This window comes from Lepidochelys kempii, chromosome 3, assembly GCF_965140265.1.
Source record: "Lepidochelys kempii isolate rLepKem1 chromosome 3, rLepKem1.hap2, whole genome shotgun sequence".
NCBI classification, from domain to species: Eukaryota; Metazoa; Chordata; order Testudines; family Cheloniidae; genus Lepidochelys; species Lepidochelys kempii.
Window position 1 is genome coordinate 168037848 of NC_133258.1, and position 25616 is coordinate 168063463.

The 25616-nt window shown below is 42.2% G+C and overlaps 1 protein-coding gene across 10 annotated transcripts in view; it reads right to left on the reverse strand.

Annotated features, from left to right (window-relative positions):
- HHAT (hedgehog acyltransferase) overlaps window positions 1-25616 on the reverse strand; it is a 334554-nt gene that overhangs the window by 233035 nt on the left and 75903 nt on the right. For 9 of the 10 annotated variants that reach the window (XM_073339002.1, XM_073339001.1, XM_073338997.1 and 6 more), the window contains one exon: window positions 9689-9724. The exons of the other annotated variant lie outside the window; for it this stretch is intronic. In XM_073339002.1, coding sequence (XP_073195103.1) covers window positions 9689-9724 — 36 coding nt within the window. The remainder of the gene's footprint in view (window positions 1-9688; window positions 9725-25616) is intronic. 10 annotated transcript variants of the gene reach the window in all.

Sequence of the window (25616 nt, forward strand, 5' to 3'; positions counted from 1 at the left end):
ATCCAGTTCCAGGTACCATGAGTTATAATGATCCAGTATGAATGTGACAAATGTAGCAATCGCCATGGTTTAATTCCTCTCCAGGTGGGAGGTTAGGAAGTTTCCTAGCAAGCTACACAGGTAATAAAGCATATTGTGCTACTGATGCACATGATGGTTTAGGTTTAGTGATAAATCAAACAGGACCATGAAGCTTTGCATCACTTTGGTGGATAGGGTTGAATGCCAGCTGTTCTTTATCCAAGAGTTGATCTTTTCTAGGCACTGTGACATCCTTCTCATGGCACTGAATGCAACTGTGGAAAATGAGATATACAGATGGGCATTCATGGGCATAATGTTGGCAGTGGTGCACAGTTTCTTACTTTTCCAAATAGCCTTATGTAGACATTAAGAGAAGGGAAGAAAGGACAGATCCTTGTGGATTTCCAAAATTGGGTGCTCTTGCAGAAGAGGATTTACTTCTCTTGGTCCTTGTAGCGAGGCGGTGTGGCTCCCCGCTGCCCCGGAGAGGGTCGAGCCCCTCCAGACACCAGAGTGGGCAGAGCCAGGAAGCTCTGAGCCCACCTCTCAGAGGGACAGGCGGCAACCCGGAAGTAGAAAGATTTGACCCAGAAGTATAAAGGACTAGCTGCTGGGGAGGCCAGACACAGCCAGCCTAGCCCGCGACTGGGGAAACCCTGAGGCCCCAGGTCCCCACCAAGACTGGCCTGACCTGCCCTGCGCCTGCTATCCAGGGAAGTTACCGGACCTGCCGCTTGTCCACTGCCCCGAAGAACCCCTGGTGCTGGACCCCCCGGAGAAGACCGCCGTGACCCAGGTACCAGAAGGAGGGGAGTTAGGAAGTAGCCCAGGGACAGCCTACCTCAGTCTGGCTGTAACTCTGCCAGAACCCATGTCAGTGTGTTGCGGTCAGGATCCCCACTGACCCAGCAGTGGGTCGTTGGCCGCTGCTAGGGCCCCGGGCTGGGATGCAGTGGAGTGGGTGGGCCTGCGTCCCCCCTGCCACCCAACTCGTGGGTGGCAGTCCCCCCCTCTTCCAGGTCCTTGGAGGCCTGGGCTAATTCACACATGCTGTGTTGCTCGGCCCCTGCCTGAGGGCCTGAGCTACTGACTGACTGTTGCTCCGCCCTGACCCAGGGCCCGGGCCTACGGTGCTCATTCCAGTTACCGCAAGGGCTGCCGAGGGAGACTCCAGTGGCCGGACAAATTCCCCAAAGTCAACTGTGTGTAGCAAGCCGGTGTGGCTCCCCGCCGCCCCGGAGAGGGTCGAGCCCCGGCCTAGCCCCTTTACAGTCCTGTTTGAAGAGGAATGATTGGAGCCTCTTTAGTGTTGTGCTGTCTATTCCAGCTATAATCATGTAAGAGTGTCAGTAACACCCTGTGGTCAACTGTGTCAAAAGCAGCAGAAAGACAGTAGTATTAGCATTGATATGTGGTCTCAGTCCATTGTCATGAAGAAGCCAGCTTTTAGTGGCACTTAGGCTGCCTCCCTGCTATGCCCCAGCATGAAGCCTGATTCAGAAGCATCCAGATGTTGACTGATGTCACATTCTGTTGGAGCATGGGGTCACTACATTCTCAAATATTTTGCCTAGGAATGAGTCTTTAGGCATGACAATAGCAGGAGAGATTGTTTGCATCAGATGTTAGCCTTGAGGATTGGCTAGACTACACTAGTTTTCAGGGAAGTTGGTAGGCTTGATTCTCTGACGGAGGCATGGAAAGCATTGTTGTTCTTCGCTGGCTTTCACCAGCCATGAGGGAACAGATTCCCTGGTGGTAGTACAAATATTTCACAAAGGCTCTTGAGCTTCAGTGAGTGGCTGTATTTCCTGGAAAAGTTGCAAGTGGATAGAGAATGTTAAAAGCTTTAATAAGGAAATCTGATGTCTTTTGGAGGGTATTGTGTGCAAGTGTAAGTGACAGAAACTTTTCTTTTTCTATTTTTCCCAATGCTGATCCCCTGCTCGCCTTTCTGAGCAAACAATGGTGATTAATTAGGGACTCCCTCATTTTTAAATTCAGTGAACAAGCCATTTATCAACCCAGCAGATGGTTCATTATCAAAATGCTGTTAGTCTTTTGGTAGCACTGATATATGCAGGACCCAGTGGGAGTCCACAAAGAATGAAAATAGGAGATGAATAGACTGAAGAACAGACTTTCCCTTTTAATCCTCTGGCTCTTCATAACAGTCATATTTAGAAGTCTAAATGCCTCTTTTGTGTGGCGTCAATTCTGCCCTCAGATACAGGTGTCCTGGATCTCACCAAAGCCAATGGGAGTTGCACACACTTATTAAAAATTTGATCCTATGAGCCATATTATGGCTGGTTCCATATAAGTGTGGTAAAGAAAAGGATTAGGCTAGAACTCTTTCCCTCCTAGGACCTGGGAGGCATGGGGCTAGCAGCTAATGTGTTTGGCAGAGCTAGTGACTCCAGAAGGTATATTTCTAGATGGGACTAGGGATTGTGGTCCTTCTGCTCTGTGCTTCAAAGGTAAAGAAAGAGCTCTTTCCTAGCAGCACTGAAGGCATTATGCCTTTTCAGAGGCCTGGTGTCTCCAGTACTGCTGCTCAGGCAAGGCACCTCTTCTACCTTCCCTGGCACAGCTCTGCCTCAAAGGAGGCTTAATTTAGCATTATATAAGGAAACATTCTCACATGTTCACAATCTCATTTAATCAAATGCCCTGTCTTCAAACAGGGCTTACTTGCTTTATTTGTCTCCCCAACACCTTGACAATCACTGACATTATAAAACCGTTTAGTTAGGAGGAGGATCAGCTGAAGGGAAAGGAAAGTGAAGGGGATGAGGGGGAGAGGACAGGGAAGAGAAGAGGGTACCAAGGACAGGTGTGGAGTGAAGCTGAGGTGATGACACTGTGAGAGAGAAGGCTGAAGCAAACAGTCAGCACAGGGCAGACAAAGTCCAGTCAAAACTGTAGAGAGTTCTCTAAATATCCAAAGGTCCCTGCTTTGGCTACTTCTGCGTCTACTGGCTAGAGTCTCCGGCTGGCTCCTTCTCTGAAGTTTTTTTCAGAGGGAAGCAGAGCTCTGAGTGGAGGGTCTCCCCTAAACAGTTTTGGAGGGGATGCCTGATGTGTGAAATGGTGGTCCCAGCTTAGCCCCATTTTGCCCTCTCCCCAACAGTGCTGCAGTCCCTGCTTTGGCTGTTCCTACAGACTGGAGTCTCTGGCAGTTAAGTTTCTCTCTAATGTAGAATGCACTCTACCGCAACCTCTCCCCCCACCCGTTCATTTAAAAGGTGGGGCTTTTATACCCCGTTTATCTTAGAACAATATCAAAAGTGCCCCTCAAGCACCCCTGCACCCACAAAAGAGAATTCCTTTTTTCAGACAACTTTAACTAAACATATTAAAGAATATTTGTGTGCCTGAAATTTCTGTGCCTTGCCTTTAAAAGGCAGGTGGCTTACTCAATCAACCCTACTGTGTGTGCACCAATGTTTGCAGGGTTTATTTTTCCTCTTTAATTAGCATTTTAATAAGTGATTAGGCACAGCTTGTCCTTTTAGCTAGGATTGATTTTACCTCTGCTGGACCTACACTTCTTGTTTTTCCTACATTCCGGCTGCACCGCAGTAGGCAGTTCTCACATTTAAAAAAATATTCAGAAGATGCTACTTTTTCTGATGCTTTCTGTGGCTATTTTTTATCATTTGTATTCCAGTAGTGCCTAGAAACCCCAACTGAGATTGGGGGACCCATCCTGCTAGGTGCTGTACAAACATATAATACGAGATAGTCTCTGCCCCAAAGAGCTTATGGTTCAGATGTCAGCTCATGTGTCTTACATGCTGAAAGCAAAGAGAGGAATTGACTTGCCCTAGATCAAACACAAAGCTGGGAATAGTACTCAGGTCCCAGGTTTCCCAATGACCGGTCCGTGGACTGGCACCGATCCCTGAGAACTCCCTGACACAGTTTAGGAAGGCAGCAGGCTTCAAAAAAAGTTGAGAGACACTGCACCAGACCACACTGCCTTCCAACGGTCTAAGGCTCCAAGAATCAATGGTGTCTATCCTGTCATTAAGGACAGAACAACAAATTACTGAAGGAGGCCCTCTGTGCAGCATTAAAGAATGGGGCCTCAAACAAGAAAGAAAACTTTCAGCTCATACAAATTCAGTGGCAGCTTGCTGTGCCGTGATTATACAAACAAATAGCAAACCCAATGACAGGTTTCAGAGGAGCAGCCGTGTTAGTCTGTATTCACAAAAAGAAAAGGAGTACCTGTGGCACCTTAGAGACTACCAAATTTATTTGAGCATAAGCTTTCGTGAGCTACAGCTCACTTCATCGGATGCATTCCACTGAATGAATTCCGATGAAGTGAGCTGTAACTCACGAAAGCTTATGCTCAAATAAATTTGTTAGTCTCTAAGGTGCCATAAGTACTCCTTTTCTTTTGGCAAACCCAATGTTACGTCTCAATGGGATGTAAAATACTGTTGTATATTTTTATAAGAGTAACATCTGATTACATTCCTCAGTATGAAGTAATTGAAAGTGACTCTCCTGTGACAGAAGCATTACTATTGACTTGTTTTTGATACATCTACAGTAGATGTGATAACAGTCTCCCTTATAGAAAAGGAGTACCTGTGGCACCTTAGAGACTACCAAATTTATTTGAGCATAAGCTTTCGTGAGCTACAGCTCACTTCATCGGATGCATTCCACTGAATGAATTCCGATGAAGTGAGCTGTAACTCACGAAAGCTTATGCTCAAATAAATTTGTTAGTCTCTAAGGTGCCATAAGTACTCCTTTTCTTTTGGCAAACCCAATGTTACGTCTCAATGGGATGTAAAATACTGTTGTATATTTTTATAAGAGTAACATCTGATTACATTCCTCAGTATGAAGTAATTGAAAGTGACTCTCCTGTGACAGAAGCATTACTATTGACTTGTTTTTGATACATCTACAGTAGATGTGATAACAGTCTCCCTTATAGAAAAGGAGTACCTGTGGCACCTTAGAGACTACCAAATTTATTTGAGCATAAGCTTTCGTGAGCTACAGCTCACTTCATCGGATGCATTCCACTGAATGAATTCCGATGAAGTGAGCTGTAACTCACGAAAGCTTATGCTCAAATAAATTTGTTAGTCTCTAAGGTGCCATAAGTACTCCTTTTCTTTTGGCAAACCCAATGTTACGTCTCAATGGGATGTAAAATACTGTTGTATATTTTTATAAGAGTAACATCTGATTACATTCCTCAGTATGAAGTAATTGAAAGTGACTCTCCTGTGACAGAAGCATTACTATTGACTTGTTTTTGATACATCTACAGTAGATGTGATAACAGTCTCCCTTATAGAAAAGGAGTACCTGTGGCACCTTAGAGACTACCAAATTTATTTGAGCATAAGCTTTCGTGAGCTACAGCTCACTTCATCGGATGCATTCCACTGAATGAATTCCGATGAAGTGAGCTGTAACTCACGAAAGCTTATGCTCAAATAAATTTGTTAGTCTCTAAGGTGCCATAAGTACTCCTTTTCTTTTGGCAAACCCAATGTTACGTCTCAATGGGATGTAAAATACTGTTGTATATTTTTATAAGAGTAACATCTGATTACATTCCTCAGTATGAAGTAATTGAAAGTGACTCTCCTGTGACAGAAGCATTACTATTGACTTGTTTTTGATACATCTACAGTAGATGTGATAACAGTCTCCCTTATAGAAAAGGAGTACTTGTGGCACCTTAGAGACTAACCAATTTATTTGAGCATAAGTTTTCGTGAGCTAGAGCTTACTTCATCGGATGCATAAAAGTGGAAAATGCAGTGAGGATGTTTTTATACACACAGACCATGAAAAAATGGGTGTTTATCACTTCAAAAGGTTTTCTCCCCCCATCCCACTCTCCTGCTGGCAATAGCTTATCCAAAGTGATCACTCTTGGCAGCTCTCCAACACCACTTTCTACAAGCCATTACCCTCTGATCCCACTGAGGGTTACCAAAAGAAACTACAGCATTTGCTCAAGAAACTCCCGGAAAAACCACAAGATCAAATCCGCACAGACACACCCCTGGAATCCCGACCTAGGATATTCTATCTACTACCCAAGATCCATAAACTTGGAAATCCTGGGTACCCCATCATCTAAGGCATTGGCATCCTGACAGCAGGATTGTCTGGCTATGTAGACTCCCTCCTCAGGCCCTACGCTACCAGCACTCCCAACTATCTTCGAGACACCACTGACTTCCTGAGGAAACTACAATCCATCGGTGATCTTCCTGAAAACACCATCCTGGCCACTATGGATGTAGAAGCCCTCTAAACCAACATTCCACACAAAGATGGACTACAAGCCGTCAGGAACACTATCCCCGATAATGTCACGGCAAACCTGGTGGCTGAACTTTGTGACTTTGTCCTCACCCATAACTATTTCACATTTGGAGACAATGTATACCTTCAAATCAGCAGTACTGCTATGGGTACCTGCATGGCCCCACAGTATGCCAACATTTTTATGGCTGACTTAGAACAACGCTTCCTCAGCTCTCGTCCCCTAATACCCCTACTCTACTTGTGCTATATTGATGACATCATCATCATCTGGACCCATGGAAAAGAAGCCCTTGAGGAATTCCACCATGATTTCAACAATTTCCATCCCACCATCAACCTCAGCCTGGACCAGTCCACACAAATGATCCACTTCCTGGACACTACGGTGCTAATAAACGATGGTCACATAAACACCACCCTATACCGGAAACCTACTGACCACTATTCCTACCTACATGCCTCCAGCTTTCACCCAGACCACACCACATGATCCATTGTCTACAGCCAAGCTCTACAATACAACCACATTTGCTCCAACCCCTCAGACAGAGACAAACACCTACAAGATCTCTATCAAGCATTCTTACAACTACAATACCCACCTGCTGAAGCGAAGAAACAGATTGACAAAGCCAAAAGAGTACCCAGAAGTCACCTACTACAGGACAGGCCCAACAAAGAAAATAACAGAACGCCACTAGCCGTCACCTTCAGCCCCCAGCTAAACCTCTCCAACGCATTATCAAGGATCTACAACCTATCCTGAAGGACAACCCATCACTCTCACAAATCTTGGGAGACAGGCCAGTCCTTGCCTACAGACAGCCCCCCAACCTGAAGCAAATACTCAACAGCAACCACCATACCACACACAGAACCACTAACCCAGGAACCTATCCTTGCAACAAAGCCCGTTGCCAACTGTGCCCACATATCTATTCAGGGGACACCATCACAGCGCCTAATAACATCAGCCACACTATCGGAGGCTCGTTCACCTGCACATCTACCAATGTGATATATGCCATCATGTGCAAGCAATGCCCCTCTGCCATGTACATTGGTCAAACTGGACAGTCTCTACGTAAAAGAATAAATGGACACAAATCAGATGTCAAGAATTATAACATTCATAAACCAATCGGAGAACACCTCAATCTCTCTGGTCACGCGATTACAGACATGAAAGTTGCGATATTACAACAGAAAAACTTCAAAATCAGAGTCCAGCGAGAGACTACTGAATTGGAATTCATTTGCAAATTGGATACAATTAACTTAGGCTTGAATAGAGACTGGGAGTGGCTAAGTCATTATGCAAGGTAACCTATTTCCCCTTGTTTTTTCCTACCTCCCCCACTCTCCCCCCCCCCCCCCCCCCCGTTCCTCAGACGTTCTTGTTAAACTCTGGATTTGTGCTGGAAATGACCCACCTTGATTATCATACACATTGTAAGGAGAGTGATCACTTTAGATAAGCTATTAACAGCAAGAGAGTGGGGTGGGGGGAGAAAACCTTTTGAAGTGATAAACACCCATTTTTTCATGGTCTGTGTGTATAAAAACATCCTCACTGCATTTTCCACTTTTATGCATCCGATGAAGTGAGCTGTAGCTCACAAAAGCTTATGCTCAAATAAATTGGTTAGTCCCTAAGGTGCCACAAGTACTCCTTTTCTTTTTGCGAATACAGACTAACACGGCTGCTACTCTGAAAAAAGTCTCACTTATGAGATTATTTGTATTCTCAGGAGATCCCATTGTTCATAGTCTAAGGAGACAATCCTCTTTACACCTGTGACATATTTTTGTGAAAAATAACTATCAAATGATCAGTAGAAATGGCAATGCTGGTAGGAGTGTACGCATAAATACATTTGTAGAATTTATAGTGTCATCACAATGTACAATAGTCTCAAAACTTTAACTGTGTACTAAAAATGCAGACTTGTTTAGTGATTTTAGCCATCTGGCTTCAGTGAAGAGAACAACCGTTACATCCAAAACCGTTACATCTACATTAAGAACAACATTAAGGTTGCAAAGTCAAGCACTCAAGAGTTAGGACATGCCAGAATTAAGGTTGTCTGTGCCGCGTTAATTCAGAGCCCTTGTGAGAATGTCTGATGATAAAAGACTTTAATTACATGTTCACATACTGTTGTTTCCACAGGACTCACATCTCATTCAGTGATGGATGGTGCTTACTAAGCAGCTGTTCAATAATTCTGTTTCTCCTCAACTTTCAACATTTGGCCCCATGTATTATTTACCGCAGACTATTCAAACGCTGCTCTGAACCCCAAATTATTAATTTCTTCATGGGCTTTTCTATGGTGTTCATCATCATAGTATTTGAATGCTTCACAAACATGAATTAATTTATTGTCACATTCATGAATTATGTGAGATAATGGTATGGACCTCACTTTACACAGGGGGAACTGAGGCACAGATATAAAAGGAAGTGTCAACTGATTTTGGGTGCCCCATTTGGGACCCTAGGATCGGATTTTTCAGAGTGTTTAGCATTATATAGCACTTCATATGTCAAAGGCACAGCTCCAATTCATTTCAGTTGCAGCTCTGAGTGCTTAACATTTCTGTAAATCAGACCTCCATGGTTTCAAGGTGGACACCCAGAAAATGAAGAACACACGAAGACAATTAGTGGCCACCTATTACAAGTTTGGTTTAAGGGACTTGTCCAGCATCACACAGGAACTCTCTGGCAGAGGCAGGGACAGAAGTCAACTGTCTTAACCATGAGACCCCCTTTTCTCTTCCTGCAATTCCCTGCATCATTCGCTACACTCCTTCCAACTTCTGCAACAAACAAATCTGGGTCCTATGGACAACAGCCTCCTTCTCTATCTAACCCTGATTCATTGCCTGAACAAAGTCTGTCTTATGCATTGACTAAGGCAGGGTTTTCACGGGGACAACAAAAGGCACATCCCTGCCAAAAAGCCAATCCCCTGTGAAGTTTCAAATCCTTACACCAAAGCATAGACACCCTGGGTCTTTTCAATTAAATAATTATAAGAACGTTTTTAACATGGCAAAACAATGCACGTATTGTCGTCTTATCTCATTCTCAGAAATGGCTGAACCATTTTTACTGAGATTTTCAAAAGGCACCCTGAAGCAGACACCCAACATGGAAAATTTCAGGCTGAACACTTACAGTCTGGCAAAGTTATAAGTAACCGAAAACAAGGTCTGATGTAAGGAAAATTGTCATATAGCTTTAAAAATAGGCGGCACTAGCAGCACTGCCTAAAACAAGAAACCCTGCTGCTCACTGGAGTTCTGCTGCCCTTTAATGATATCATTAGCTTACCTGATAAGAAAATGATGCAGTCCAACATCGAAACTTCTGTAAGAAAAACAATACAATGTATTTTAAGTGCTCAGATACAACAGCGATGAGTATCCTAGAAACACTCAACCTCAACATAATCAAATAAATGTAATTAACTACAATAAAATTACTTCTACATACTATGAACGGCAATGCCTAAGATAGATCAAAGAAGTAGAACGTACAATTTCATGTGATTTATGCAACAACATACATTAAATGTCAGATAATCATCTAGAGGAAAGACTTGAATTCAGGTATAGTCAAGTTTGAGAATTTCCATGACCTGATGTCTGTTCAATAAGGCAGGGCCACGCAGGATGGTATAAGTTCATGGAGGCTATAAATCTGAGTCCTGGTGTTGACATTAATTTTTCTCTTACCCTTTTCATAACTAGTAGGTCTGTGCGCTTCATGCAGTAAAGAGCTGTAGATAAAGGCAGATCCTTTTACCTGAATTGCTACATAAAGCAACTACTCTCCTCCTCCTTCTCTAAGGCTGCTTTGTGCCATTCCAACAAAGCTGCACTAAAACAGCACAATCAGCCATGGTGATTCCCTCGCATCTTATATAGATGATGTAGAATAATCTATAGCAGCCCCTGTGCCACTCCCCTTACCCGCAGCCTGACTTATAGGGCATGTGCCTGGGAAAAGTACACCTGGAGGGGATGCCCTGTATCCATCTGACATCCAGCTGGTAAAATAACCCTATGGACTACCGGCAGTCAGTACAAGTTAGATCAGCACCAGAGACAAGAGCAGTGCCTGGAGACCCCAGGACTGAGGGGGTACGTTTTCATAGCCCCGGAAGCAAGCCTCCCAGCCCGGGTAGACAGACTCAGGTTCATGCTATATTGCTAAAAATAACTGTGTAAACTTTGCCACTCAGGGAGGCGGAGGGACCTCAGAGTCCAAGCTCCAGCACAAGCCACAGTTTCAAAGCACTGTCTACCCAGCTATTTTTAGAGCACTACCACGAGCCCTGCTAACCCAAGTGTGTGGACCTGGGCAGAGATGTTTAGACATACAATGGTGGCTTAAAGCCATCTTTGTTCCCCTCTTCTGGATTTGCTCCAAAATACCCCTCAGCCAAATCTGGAGCATCCAGCCCATGAACTGTAGTTGACAAATCAATAAAATTGCAGGAAAACTAGTCATCTGAATTTTGCAAATCTACTTGGTATCTGCGTATACTTTTCTAAGGAAAGTAGGAGACCTGCAATACATTCCCAGACCAGCTGGATGTAAATAATGGCACAGCTATACAAATATTGTTTACGAGCTGGGTTAAACCTTGTTATGAGCGGAGTTAAAACCTATCGACATTGATGCATAAATACATCCTTTCTCATTTTAATATAGTTGTAAGAGACAGTTAAGGGGCCACATCTAAAACAAGGCCTAACAGAACCTGTCCAGAAATCAGCACCGTGTGGGCAATGGGTTCCATAGGTATTGTTCTAACCAGGTGGGTGGCATGTCTATGGGCGAAAAAGACAAACTGGGAGGGAGGACAAGAGACAGACAGACTGAAGCAGAGCAAGAAAGCCAAGCAACAGCTGCCTATAAGCGTGGTGTGACCCTAGCCAAAAGCCCAGAGAGAGGTCTGTTCAGGGACACAGGCTGAAAGGAGCTTGGATCTGTCAGATAAGAAACAGCTCCTTTTGTTCTTGGTTTCTCCTGGAGAAACAGGACTTTGTAGATTCTTTGTAAATACACAAGATTTCATCAAAGAAAATACCCAACTGCATCATCAATTTCTACTCCAAGCTGGAACAAACTACAAGGCCCCGAACTTTGACTAGCCACCTAGATCAAAAAGGACAACATTACATATAAAGGCTTATTTCTGGTAAGGAACTTAGTTTGAGATGAAGGGTATGTCTACACAGGGATAAAAACCCCAAAACTGGCCCAGGTTAGCTGACTTGGGCCATCGGGGCTTGGGCTCTGGGGCTGAAAAACGGTTGTGTTTGGACTCGGGTTGGAGCCTGAGGTCTGGGGACCCAGTGAGGATCAAAGGTCCCAGAGCTTGGGCTACAGCCCAAGCCTGCATATCTACTCAGCATTTTTTTGTCCTGCAGCCTGAGCCCCACAAGCTCAAGTCAGATGACCTGGGCCAACCACAGCTATGCCACAGGGCTTTTAACATACCCTAACTAGAAAGGCTTAAATTATTTGCCATAAAATAATTGAAAGCCTTTTGTAAGCAATTAACTTTTGCTGCGCTACCTAATTCAAAACAACTGCTCACTCTAGCTGAGAACAACATGTAAACTTTTTTTTAAATATAACTAATGCTTGACATGACCCACTGAATAGATGATTCAGCCAGGGAAATCAATGATGCTGTTATCAGTATCATCCTGACAGAGATACATATCAAGCTTTCAAAAAGTATAGAATTTAACAGAAAATGGAATTACTTCCCATTGATTCAATGAAAAAAACCAAACTCCCATTCCCCCACGTAACAGCTGTTAGCAATACTATTCTTGGAGTTTCTACCAAAGACTTGAGCATGAGCATCTTCAGTTTTATATACCCATACACACCGCCTTCTCCTGAAAGGACTCCCCACCTTTTACTTCGTAAAGTAACAAGAAGAGCATACTGGGACATTTCCAAATTCTTCCTGTTTCGACACACATCAAGATTTGCCTTCCACACTTCTCTAAAATTGTAATAGTCTTATGCAGTTATATTCTTCCATTTTAAATGGTGCACACAATGCATATTTAATTTTTCTGAAAGACTTTGTGGCTAGGAGTAAAAACTAAGTATCTGTATTGGAGTTCAGGGGTGAGAAGAGCACTCTATGGCTCCGGAGAATGGTAATAGGATAACCACATCTCTCAACATGAGGTCACCAATTCAAAAACAACAGTTTCAGTTATTACCAACCCAGGCTATCATCTGATAGCTCTTAGGTGTCCTATGTGAAAAAAGCTGCAATGTCAGTCTAGTTTCAAGTGGATAGAGATATGCATCATAAAATGGCCACCACTTTTGACCCTGAATAGTCCCCACATTGGAAGTCTCAAGACAGAAGACAAGGACAGGAACAGACATGGAGACTGAACTGTCCTCATGCTCCTAGAAGCATCCCATCCAGAACAAGGTTAAGGCATGGAGGCGGGAAGACTGCTGTTGACCTGTGTTGTACCTATTCTATGGATAAACTGGAGGACTTTTAGCTTCCAATAGTCTCAAGGCAACACTTTTCACAACAACAACATGTATGGTGTTTAAAAGACATAGAACAGACACAACTCAACTTTGTTTTGTATAACCTCTCTCCTGTTGAGAGAGTTTACAGGTTTTATAAAATAGTTGCAAAGTTAAAATGAAAAATGAAAGCACAGGAAGACAGTATTTATTACAAAAATTGGAAAGGGAGAAAAAGAAGTCAGAATCTCAACTGGTGTAAATCAGCATAGACCCACAGGCCTTTGTAACCTTAATTTTGATCTTATTACACTAGCATAATTCCACGGACTACAGCAGAGTCTGAATTCACACCAGTGAAAAGCAGGAGCAACTCTACCGCAGTAAGTGGAATTATACCACTGTGTAAGATCAGAATCCGGGCACTGTCTGAAAATGTGCCTGGTTCATTTTTGAGCACATAAGAAAACGGAGAGCAAGGCTCTGCACACCCAAAAGCCTGAAGAGCTGGGATTTGGGGAGGCCGGCTTACGACAAAGATCTATGGTACTATGGTACATTTGCTGTTCATGTATTTTTAAAATACTACGTATGTTTGCCTGGTTCACATCTGAAACAAACCAACCTGACTTCACAATAAAAGAGCAAGGGAAACACATACAGTTTATGTAATTACTTGTCAATGCCCACAAATTAAATGGGAAAAAGAGGAAAATAAGAGGACTATATAACAGCACTTCAGTTTGATATTTGGCAAAAGTGAGGTAACTTCTGTAAATCACAAGGAGAGTATACGTAATCATACTGCACTGAATTAATGATATTATATCATCCTTGTTCAACACTACTTGAATCTAGCAATCAGACATGATACCATATGTAACACTAACCCCATTGTGCACAACCTGGATGCACTGCAAGCCACCATATATGACAATGTAATGATTGTTTCCATCCTGAGAGAACCACACCCACAGCCTGTTGACAGCTGTTACATAAGTTGCTATAAACTTCATTTAATCCTCTAATAGAGACCTCAGAGGGCTAAGTGGCCGAGTGTGCATCCAGTTTTCAGTATCATGCCTTCCACCAGGAAAGTCAGTCCAGTTCCTAACCCTTGTATGGGGCTTAGCTTCAGCTCAGGGTTTTTAACATCCTTGCCCTCTCCTTACTAGAGGGAGAGTGCGGTAGAAATGAAGCTTATGCCCCCTCCTGCAACAAGGGCAGTCAGTAGGGGAGCCTGGGCCTTCCCACTCCATTGGGCTCCAACCCAGGGCCCTAGGAGAGCCAGTGTCGGCACTCTGGAGTGCTTTGGAGTTGCCTTCCTGGGTCACTTCCTACCCTCCATCTCCAAGTCCAATATAGGATAGGAAAGGAAAAGAAAAGACAACTAAACCTTCAGCCCCAACCAGGCTCAGCAGGCAGTCTGTCTTCCTCCCCAGCCTTTCCCTTCTAAGCTGAGTTACTTCCTCTTAAGCTTCCTCTCCAGCTAGAGTGCACTCGGCAGGTCTGGAGGGACGAGGCTATGTGGGGGCTCAGTATTGTCCTTTAATCCCTTTGGGCCCAGTGTGGAGTTTGTACACCCCATCACAAACCCCTTCACTGCCATGTTTTTGTCAGAATTTTTTGAAGTTTCCATTGGGATTCTTGACACTTCCAGAGTATGTCCCAGTTACATGACCCCAGCATTGCCACTGTATTTTGGATCATGTACACAGAACACAACACACCAGAAATGAGCTTTTGAAAGAAAGGTTTTAATTAAACAATAAGAAAAATTCCCACAGTAAGATGAACACTCTAATATTGTCCTCTATATAATATTCTGTACAATGCTCAATGTTACTATGCTACTTGTATTCAGTACCATGGTATATTCTTTTGATTTTTAGAAGAGTTATGGGTGTGAATCCCATAAAGGATTACAGACCTCCTTCGAATGCTTCACAATCTTGCCCCACCAGTGGAAGAAATGACAAATGGAGATGTGGTTGTTTCCATTTCATAGTCATCTGGTTCACTGAAGATGATCTGATTTCATCTTAATATATTTAATGCAATATATATGAGGAACAGCAGGTACAAAGCACATTCCATACAGTTTTAATGCTGTTTTAATAAACAAGTTCTATCTACTGCTCTATTGCAATAAATTATTATAGTTATAAACCTTAACAGTCTAGGCTCTCTCTTGGTAGTACAATAAACTAAAACTTAGAACTGACCAGCAGCCAGTTTGTGCAACACTGACAAGAACTTTAAAACAGTTAGCAAAATGTAATCCTTGAAATCTCTAATTATCTGCAAATATGTATTTCTATCTTCAAGACATTTTAAAAATTAAAAAATTAATTTCTGCTTTGAAAGCTAAAGCTGCACAACATTAAGATGCCTATGCCTACAAATGTGCATTCAGCACATAGTTAAATAAGATCTTCATATGCAGAAGAAACGGGGAAAAGTAGGAATGCACTTATATAGGAAGCTAACCCTCAAAACGGAAGCATTAGCACATTTAGTGAAAAAGCCATGCTGCCAATTCTACATATCTAAAAACCAAACACGTGCAAAACAGGGATTAAGTTTCCATTTATGGTGCAGTCAGCAGTGAGCCTCTATTGTGCATGGATGCTTTGAACTTACTTTTGACAGTTCTATTTCGTGTACCGAAATACCTTCTAGACTTTTTTTTTATTTTGAAAGCATACCCAGTTTGATTCAGTACTTGTGTAACTTGCCTTTCACTAAAATACTGTGCATCTTACCTGTTGAATTATATTTGCTTATTATAGGCCAAATCCTCATCTAGTGTAAATCAATATAGCTCTGTTGACTTCAGGGGAATTATGCTGATTTACGCCAGCAGAGGATCTGACCCTACTTTTTTGTTTTCCTACTACAATGTGTTACAGTTCTAGACTGTTCATTATTTGTATTACTGTAGTGATAGGAACCCCAGTCAGAGACCAGGACTCCACTGTACGAGGCTGAGAACCCAATCTCACAGAGAAATATTGGGAGATGATGAGCACCACTGACTTTCAGAGAATTGGGTTCTCAGTCACTGCAGCTCTAGGCAATGGAACCTGGGGGTGCTGAGCATCACTCTGGATCATGCCAATTCTGACAGGCCCAATTTCAAACTGTTAGAATAATAAACTAAAGTTCAATAACATATCCTTTAGCAGGATGACTGCATTACTCACATCAACAGACCCTGGATTCTTATGCTACATTTTTCAAAACACACTCTCTCTTGTTGAGAAACTACTTCAATTTGCTGTGAAAGAAGGATCACTAAATAATCATTTTCACTCAATTTCTCCCTACGACTGATGAGCTAGATGCTATTCCTGGAAACAAAATCAAAACGAGGTGCAAGCATAGCACATCTGGGAAGCGTTTGGCCAACCATAGTCTTCAACAAAGATGTCTATTATAATCAGAACAAATACAATCATTATGCAAATCTTTTCCATGGACTGAATATGTCCCACAAAGATAAACAAAGAAGCATCGCCTGACTCTTCTCACTTACCCCCGTGTAAAAACAGGGAGTAACTCCAGTGACAGCAATAGCGTTACACGGGTGGAAGTTAGATCAGACCGACTATAGTCTCATGGATGAGAAATGGTTACTTTCATCGTGAGTGAGCTGTCTCATACCATCTGCTCATGTGCATGGTCTGGGTTCTGACACTTCTGATGGCCTTGAGCACTTCTTGATAGCTTTTGTTGTTAATGCCACTGAACATCCTCAGGTGATGAGGCAGAGGGCAGATGCTTGATCTTCTCATTCTAAAATGTGAAAAATCTATTTCTCTGCTCAAATGGCGGAACAAATGAATCATAAGGTCTCCATGGAACTGCAGTCTGAAAAGTGGTTCTTACTCAAACCTACTCTCAGTCTGCCCCACTATAATGTGCTGTATGAGGGAAATATGAAAAAACAGAAGACTGCTCATTTTCTTGTACTGAGATTACAATAAACGTGGACGTGACCTGAGACTGGCAAAGTATCCAAAACTCTCACTGACCTTAACAGGAATTGCAGATGCTCAGCACATCTCAATATTAGGCCATATGTCTGGAAAATAAAGATACGGGGGAAGGGCATACTTTCCCCTTATGTTAATGAGTACCATGTACATGTTGAATACTTTCGAGAAAGTGTTCAAGAATCGCCAATTCCTGTAATAGTATTACCTCTGAATGATAAACTGTACATTCAGTAACGATGTAGATTCTGTCCTAAGAGTTAGGATTGTGCACTTGACTTCTCAAACAAATTTCAACAGGCTTTTTTCAAAAGCAGACATTTTTTGCTTGTCTGAGCTAGTTTGGTGCGCGTCTTATGAACCATTTTCCAGCAGCTTCTGTACACTGACAACAAAACCACAGGCAGCCCTTTGCATGCAGAGGAGCATGTCATGATTTTAATTTTTGGTGCAATTTAAAAACAAATAGGGGTGGGTGGTTGAGTTGTCATTTGTAAAGAGGGCTCAAAATTAGCAGAAAGTGTTGGCAGGTAGGAAACTGCAGTATATAACATGTGTTAGGGAATACACTTCCATGGAGTTGTGTGGTATTTTAGCCAGGAGTCTCCCACTAGACCTTAACAGTAGTGCAGCCTCTGCCCCATAAGCGTTAAATGGAAAGTTGTAAATTCTACAGAGAGGAACAGATTTCAAATGTAACATTATCCCATGTTTTACTAGAGCAACCTTAGTCCTCATGTAATCAGGCACAACTCCATTTAATTCAATGGAGCTAGTTACCACTTATGGCAGTGGTGAATTTGGCCAGCTGATTAGTTAGCATGTAACATATCAGTATTTTTCTCCCCTTCTGTGCATTCTGCTTTTCCTAGCAACTTCACCCCCCATCCCATTCATGACATTTCAGTAGCTGATTCTCCCACCCCACCCCTCCATTGTAAATGTGGGTAAAACAATGCCGCTCTTCTTGCACACTAGAAATCCTAACTAATTCACCTAGACTCAGAGGAATCAGCTTCAGTTTAACAGAAAGGCAACAGCCGCACAACCAGCGATGGTACATTTCCATAAACAGAACGTGTTTTTGAGACTAAATCTGGCATTCTGCCAGCTGAGTTGCTGACTAAGAGCCTCTCCACACAGAATAATGTGCATTGGCACCTGAAGTTTATTGAACTATAGCTGTTCTCAGTAAGACACTGCTTGTAATAGATTGTTTCTCTTCTCTTTCTCAGGGAGTGTCTTGCGGCAGTGATGCCCAACAGGCAGCACAAACAAGAGAAAAATTCCTTGACTGAGAGATGGATTTATCACTTCTAGAGTGCTTTTTCTTGCTTCTTCTGGTTTTGCTAATTTCCCTTGCAATGCTGCCTGTGGCAATCTTCTAATTGGTAATCCCTGAAGAATGAAAGTGTCCAAAACATGAATAATTACAGAATTCTAAAAGTGTGCAATGTCAGTTGGGAACATATAATTTAGGGGCTTGTCTGCAGAAATAGATGACTGTGAGATAAGCATATAATAAACCGGGATACGGAATTCGTTGTTGTCTGTTTAGTGTCCTAATGAATGGATTAGAAAAAACACCGGTGGAGCGGGCACTCCGGGGGTGGGAGGGGAATATATTCAAAGTAAATAATGTAAATAAACTTCGCCAATTTATTTTATCGTTATTAAATATAATTCTCAGAAACCTAGAATTTTAAAGGGACTTTTGCCTATTACCTGTATGAAATTAGAGAGAGGTTCTCCCCCCCCCCCCCCCCAAGATGTGCAACAGGGATTCAAATGTGAGACCTACAACTTCACTGCAGATCTCATCTGTCTGGTGACATATGGCATGGGTATTCCCAAATAATAAATAAAACAAATTATTTATAATGCACCTGCCATCTCTGCTAAGGCATTTGCACAGTATAACAATGATGATTACATCATAAAATATATAATATAAAAGCCAAATAAACCAGCATAATTATAAAGCTAAGATAGTATACTATTTGCTGGCAGTCTTTACAATAAAAAGTAGCTCTGAAAAATGTGTTTCGAGTCACTGGTTAAAACTGGTGAGGCATCAGATGATGCAGATAAATTCATGTGAATCTGAACGCACACAGTAATCCTCAACAAGCATTTATCTAAATACAGGAATTATGTATTCAGTCTTTACAAATCCAATCTTTACTAAGAACACAGAAGTCAACGGAACTCCTCACAGGGAGCTGTGCTGGCAGATCACAGCACAGGCTTGGGACCTATTAGAGCTTCTACTTTTTATACAGTCTTTACTCAGGCAAAACTCCCACTGAATGTTGCCTGAGTATGGATTTTAAGATCTAGCTCATCAATCTTTGATTACAGAATCTGTAGTATAGAAAAAAAAATCACAGCTGATCTGTTATGCTTATCATGCTGTTCTAATATCATTTTCAGGGGCAGCAGGACCATCCCATTGTTATACCTTTATACAGAGCCTAGCACAAAGGGGCCTGTATAAGTAATACAACAAAAGTTCTTTTGTCCTAGTCAGAAGAGAAATTTTTCAGACTTTACCACAAATATTTAAAATGAAAGAAAACATGATTTGACAAGGTGAGAAAACTCCTGCTTCAGGGAATTCACTGTACTTCTAAACATCAGGATCTTAAAAGTCAGCTTGAGCCTAGATCTCTAGCTTCAGTGGAGTGTCTCTTTTCTCTGCAAGTGGTGATCCCAACGCTTAAGGCATCTGCAATGCAGCAAACTCTGGTACTGGCTGCCTTCTTTTCTTCTCAAAGTAGTAAATGTAACCATAGGGGAAAGAAAAACAAAGATTGCCCAAAACTTTTATCTCATGTCCTTATCAAGCAATTTCTTGTTATGGTCATAATAAACAGGACTTTGAAAACATAAGGACAACCTTATCATATTCCCTGACACATGCTCAAGGATTTACTGGAGTTTAAGCACTTCAGTTTCCTGGTAAACTCTTCTATTTAGAATTCCCATTCTATTTCTTCCCTGAGTGATTTAAAATGCCATCATTCAGTTCAGTCTGTGTTCAATATTAGAAAGCTTTCTCCCACAATAAAGTTCTCTTTTGGTTTTCCATGTCCACAGAGCAACCAAAATTTCTTGTTTATTAAATTATGAAATTTTCAGGTATTCCTGATTCCTAGAGTTCACTGCTCTGAAAAATGCTATTCAGTGCTGTATGATTCTTTAGGCCCCCATGCTGCAAACTTTGATGCACGTGCTTAACTTTACACATGCGAGTAGTTCCACTGAGTTCAGTGCCGGAACACTGCAATTCACCCCGACTTTTCTCCTTGCAGATAAGCATTCTCTGAAATGGAGTCACAGACAGAAGCTGAGGCTTTTAATAGCAAGGTGGTGGGAACCCTGGGTGAAACACTGTCCTCAACTGAAGTCAATGGCAAACCTCCTGACTCTAGGCATGTGGTATTCTGGGAGATGTAGCTCAGTAACTAAGTAGTCATTTTGATGCAGGCATTTTCATTTGTGATTGGGTCAACAGATGTGATTTATATTTTTAAAACTAAAATACCAGGACGAGTTATCCGATTAGCTGCACCATATGTGATTAAGGAATTTTATATTGTCATTTTGATGAAGAGGAAGATTTTAATTATTTTGAGTGCAAAATCATTAGCTGCACCATATGTGATTAAATGATTTTATATTGTCATTTTGATGAAGAGGAAGTTTTTAATTATTTTGAGTGCAAAATCGTTACCAATCTCCTCCTGCAAAGGAAGAGGGATCAGCTAAACTTCCCAGACAAAAATCTCTCAGCAAGATTTAGTCACTGCTGGAGGTGGCAGAAGAGTAGACAGAAAACTGGCTCAAGTAATGAGTTTTATACTACAAGTTTACATACTTGTCTGTCATGCATTTTTGCAGATAACGCCTTATACTGACAGGTTTCAGAGTAGCAGCCGTGTTAGTCTGTATTCGCAAAAAGAAAAGGAGTACTTGTGGCACCTTGGAGACTAACCAATTTATCATCCGATGAAGTGAGCTGTAGCTCACGAAAGTTTATGCTCAAATAAATTGGTTAGTCTCTAAGGTGCCACAAATACTCCTCTTCTTTTTACCATACACACTGTAACCAGAGTGATCACTTAAGGTGAGCTACAACCAGCAGGAGAGCGGGGGGATGGGGGGGATGAACCTTTTGTAGTGATAATCAAGATGGGCCATTTCCAGCAGTTGACAAGAACGTCTGAGGAACAGTGGGGGGTGGGGGAGGGAATAAACATGGGGAAATAGTTTTACTTTGTGTAATGACCCATCCACTACCAGTCTTTATTCAAGCCTAAGTTAATTGTATCCAGTTTTCAAATTAATTCCAATTCAGCAGACTCTCGTTGGAGTCTGTTTTTGACTTTTTTTTTTGAAGAATTGCAACTTTTAGGTCTGTAATCAAGTGACCAAAGAGATTGAAGTGTTCTCCGACTGGTTTTTGAAAGTTATAATTCTTGACATCTGATTTGTGTCCATTTATTCTTTTACGTAGAGACTGTCCAGTTTGACCAATGTACATGGCAGAGGGGCATTGCTTGCACATGATGGCATGTATCACATTAGTAGATGTGCAGGTGAACAAGCCTCTGATAGTGTGGCTGATGTGATTAGGCCCTATGATGGTGTCCCCTGAATAGATATGTGGGCACAGTTGGCAACGGGCTTTGTTGCAAGGATAGGTTACTGGTTAGTGGTTCTGTTGTGTGGTGTGTGGTTGCTGGTGAGTATTTGCTTCAGGTTGGGGGATGGTCTGTAAGCAAGGACTGGCCTGTCTCCCAAGATCTGTGAGAGTGATGGGTCGTCCTTCAGGATAGGTTGTAGATCCTTGATAATGTGTTGGAGAGGTTTTAGTTGGGGGCTGAAGGTGATGGCTAGTGGCGTTCTGTTATTTTCTTTGTTGGGCCTGTCCTGCAGTAGGTGACTTCTGGGTACTCTTCTGGCTCTCAATCTGTTTCTTCACTTCAGCAGGTGGGTATTGTAGTTGTAAGAATGCTTGATAGAGATCTTGTAGGTGTTTGTCTCTGTCTGACGGGTTGGAGCAAATGCGGTTGTATCATAGAGCTTGGCTGTAGACAATGGAGACAGGCCAGTCCTTGCATTTGTTAGTCTCTAAAGTGCCACAAGTACTCCTTTTCTTTTTCCTTATACTGAGTAGTCAATGTTTCCCTTTTGAATTTTGCCAACCTTTTATAATCTCTTAAAACAAAGGTAACTTTAGTTACACCTCCCCTGTTCCTTCAGAAAACTACCCCAACCTTTCCCACGTAGTAGATGAAATCCTGGTCCCATTGATGTCGAGGACAAAACTTCCATTGATTTCAATGGAGCCTGATTTCACACTCTTTCTTTTGTAAGGCTCTCCCAGTGCTTGTCAGATTGTCTTGACTGAGCCCTCTCCTTTCTAATAGAGGGTTTTATTAAAAGCTGTTAGCCATTTTCAGCATATTGTTGCCCCTTTCTGATCCAAGTGGCTAGTCAAAATTCAGGATTCTGGGCACGTTCCAGATGGAAATAGAAACATGGAGTCTGGTATTTTCTTTAATGCAACCTTGTTTATTTACATGTATAAAGTCCTGCTCTTCTGAACAAAGGAGGAACCAAAAACAAAAGGAGCAATGTCTTAGCTTACAGCCCTGAGCCTCTTTAGCCAACATCAGGCCTCAAAGCTCTCTCTCTAGCTTCTTCCCAGGTCACACTGTGCTCACGAGCTACTGCTTAGCATTCGTGGTTTTGGCTTTTGCCTCCCTCTCTGTTCTCCACATGTGCATGCACACACACCAATACTCAACAAAACCCCTCCACTCAGTCCCACCTCTCAGCATAACGCTATGACCACTGGGAAGAGACAGAGCCTACGGATAATAAGTCTCGGAGCCCAGATCTACAGACTCAGAATCACTCATTGGCACTAAGAACAGCTCTGTAGACATTCGGGCTCAGGCTGGAACTTGGGGTCTGAAACTCCAGCCCGAGCCACAACATTCATACACCTGTTTTTAGTGTGAGCCCACGTCTGTAGACCCAGGCTCTAAGACCTGCTGTTGCTGGTTTTAAAATGCAATGTAGACATACTCTTGAACTCCTTGGGGGAGCAGGGATTGAAGCATCAGGAAAATCACATCCATGCAGAGCCAGTGCCAAATAACTTAGCTGTGATGAACGAGCTCCAAGAGAGTGTCAAGTTGCAGGTGGTCCTTGGAATCTCCACATGTAGCTTCTACTGGGCTGGGGTTACTGGTGAATAAAGCTCATTGATTTCAAGTGACAGTAACAAAGCAGCAGCCACAAGCAAATAATTACAATAATTATGCCATTTGGAGTTGAGCAGCATTAGGTTCTTCATTATTACTTCTTTTTATATTCCAAAGAGATAAATAATAGATTTTTCTCTATTGAAGAGATTTAATGAGCCTTTCAAAGCTTTAATATAATCAGCAAGTTAAGCTGTACCGTAGGTAGGAAGAACTGGCGTGCACACTAATTTAATAGACGTCAAAAGCAGTTAACGTTACTGTCTATGTCAATGAAAATGACTAACCAGAGCAGAACAAAAATGGCTTTCATTTACTCAAATGACACAGTGCCTCAAAATAATGCTTTACATAGGAGAACTAGGTAATAAAATTTGATAATAGTACAGCAGATAAGAAATCAGATAAAAGAATATTATTTTCACTCTACTTAGAAACAAGTCACTATACTTTCAAAACATTGTACTAATTCTGTGACTAAATCTGCCATGCAATTTTAGGTACGCAGGTTGAGTATTTTGATACTGACAAGCTGAGATAATATTTGAAAGCTGTATTTATTTCACACTATCCACGTACACCCACATGCTGAGGAACTGCAATTTCATAAAACTAACCTTTTTCTTTTTACATTCTTTTCAAGGCTTAGTCACATATGAAAAGATCCAGTAATGGTTAATGGAATTGGAAAACCCTTAATATAAGGCTAGAATAATACCACCCTTGCTCACCTTCTTCACACCAGCAGTCCCATTTAGCAAAATGGGATTTGCTGGCATGAGTAAGATGAGCAGAATTTGGTCTCATGTTCTAGTCTCACCGAAAACTTCTGAGTGCTACTTAAATCAGTCCTAGTTAAGAAACAATCTCTTAAAATGTATTTTGCATAAGCACATTCCAGTCAACAAAATAGTATTTAAATGGATGTATAACCTTGAATAACATGGAGATTGCATCCCAGTAGAACTTACATAGCATCTAATGTTTCCTCAGTCTGCAGTCTGAGCTCTGGGACCCGCCCACCTTGCAGGGTCCTAAAGCCCAGGCTACCGCCTGAGCCCAAATGTCTACACCACAGTTAAACAGCCCCTTAGCCTGAGCCCAAATCAGCTGGCACAGGCCAGCTGCGGGTTTTTAATTGCAGTGTAGACATATCCACTCTCACTGAAGTAGCTATTAAATGATGCACCGTAAATGTATTGGGACAAATGATCATAGTCCATCTATGGATCTGCATTCTTCACAACAGCTTTCCATATGCTAATAGTTTTCTTTAATCTGACTATCTGTGGTATAATATTTTATGCCATGGAAAGTTATTCCTTCTGGTATATATGTAAATTACTAGTTATAAAGGCCTGCACTCACCCCTGGAGTGCCCCTGACAGCCAGGTTGCAGAACCCCAGTTGTGTGTCTGTCTCAGTTCCCCTTCCTGTGGTTTCACTAAGTCCAATGAGGTACACATATATTGAACTGTGCTCCTTCAGGGGTCTAGTTTATTGAATCCAAAGGCAGAACATTTTATACAAGTAAACTTTCTCCCAGAGTCCTAGCTGGGTAGGGGGCAGGGCAAAGAAGGGAAAGAGGACCAAGTTAACATTTGTCCATCAATCCCCCTTAAGTCCATCTACCGCCTTGCTACTGAGGCCCTCTTGTCCTAGAGTCATCTTCTGGCATCAGGACCTTTTGTCATCAGCTGGGGAAGGGTTCCGCATCTGCGTTCAAGGTCCCTGCAGAATTCAAACCACAGCAACCCTTCAGTGGAACAGAACATAATTCCTTTGTGATCTGGAGTTCCTGCTGCTACCTGGTGAGGTCCTCCTGCTTGGGACCAAGTTTCGCTAGGGCTGGTCATTCATAGCTTTCTTCCCTTTCGGAGTCTCTTCCTTGGATACCTTTCCTGGTGAGCTGCCTCATCAACTGCCCTGAGAAGCCCTCTCCCCTTAGGAGCACTCTCTATCTGTGGTCTGCCCTCTGTCTAAGCATTCATAACCCTTTATAAGGCCCACGTGCTCCTTACCAAATTAATTGCTGCCCAGCTACTTAGGTAATTAAGTATCCCCAGGTGGGTCTGGGTTGGCTCATTCTCCTTAGCATAGCCTGTCACAGGTAGGCTAGGTGCCTGACCCCCTCATGGGCCAACCCCCATGACACTAGTTTTGTAATATTACTGCTCTGTAGCAATTCTGGATTTTTTTCCACAGAGTTATTACCGTTCCAAAAGAATTTCCTTTAAAATATAAACGGTAGAATATGCATACGTATTCAATATTTTGAATGTCACTGAGTGCTAATGAGTGATACTGATACTTAAATTTTTTTTAAAACTCAACTAATTCAAGATAACCATCCCAGCAACATTCTGTCTAATTATTATTTAGCAGTCTTCCAGCTTAGTAGACACCTTATATCAAGCTTTTCATTAAAAAGATAGCTCAATAAAGCTCACTCAATATTGA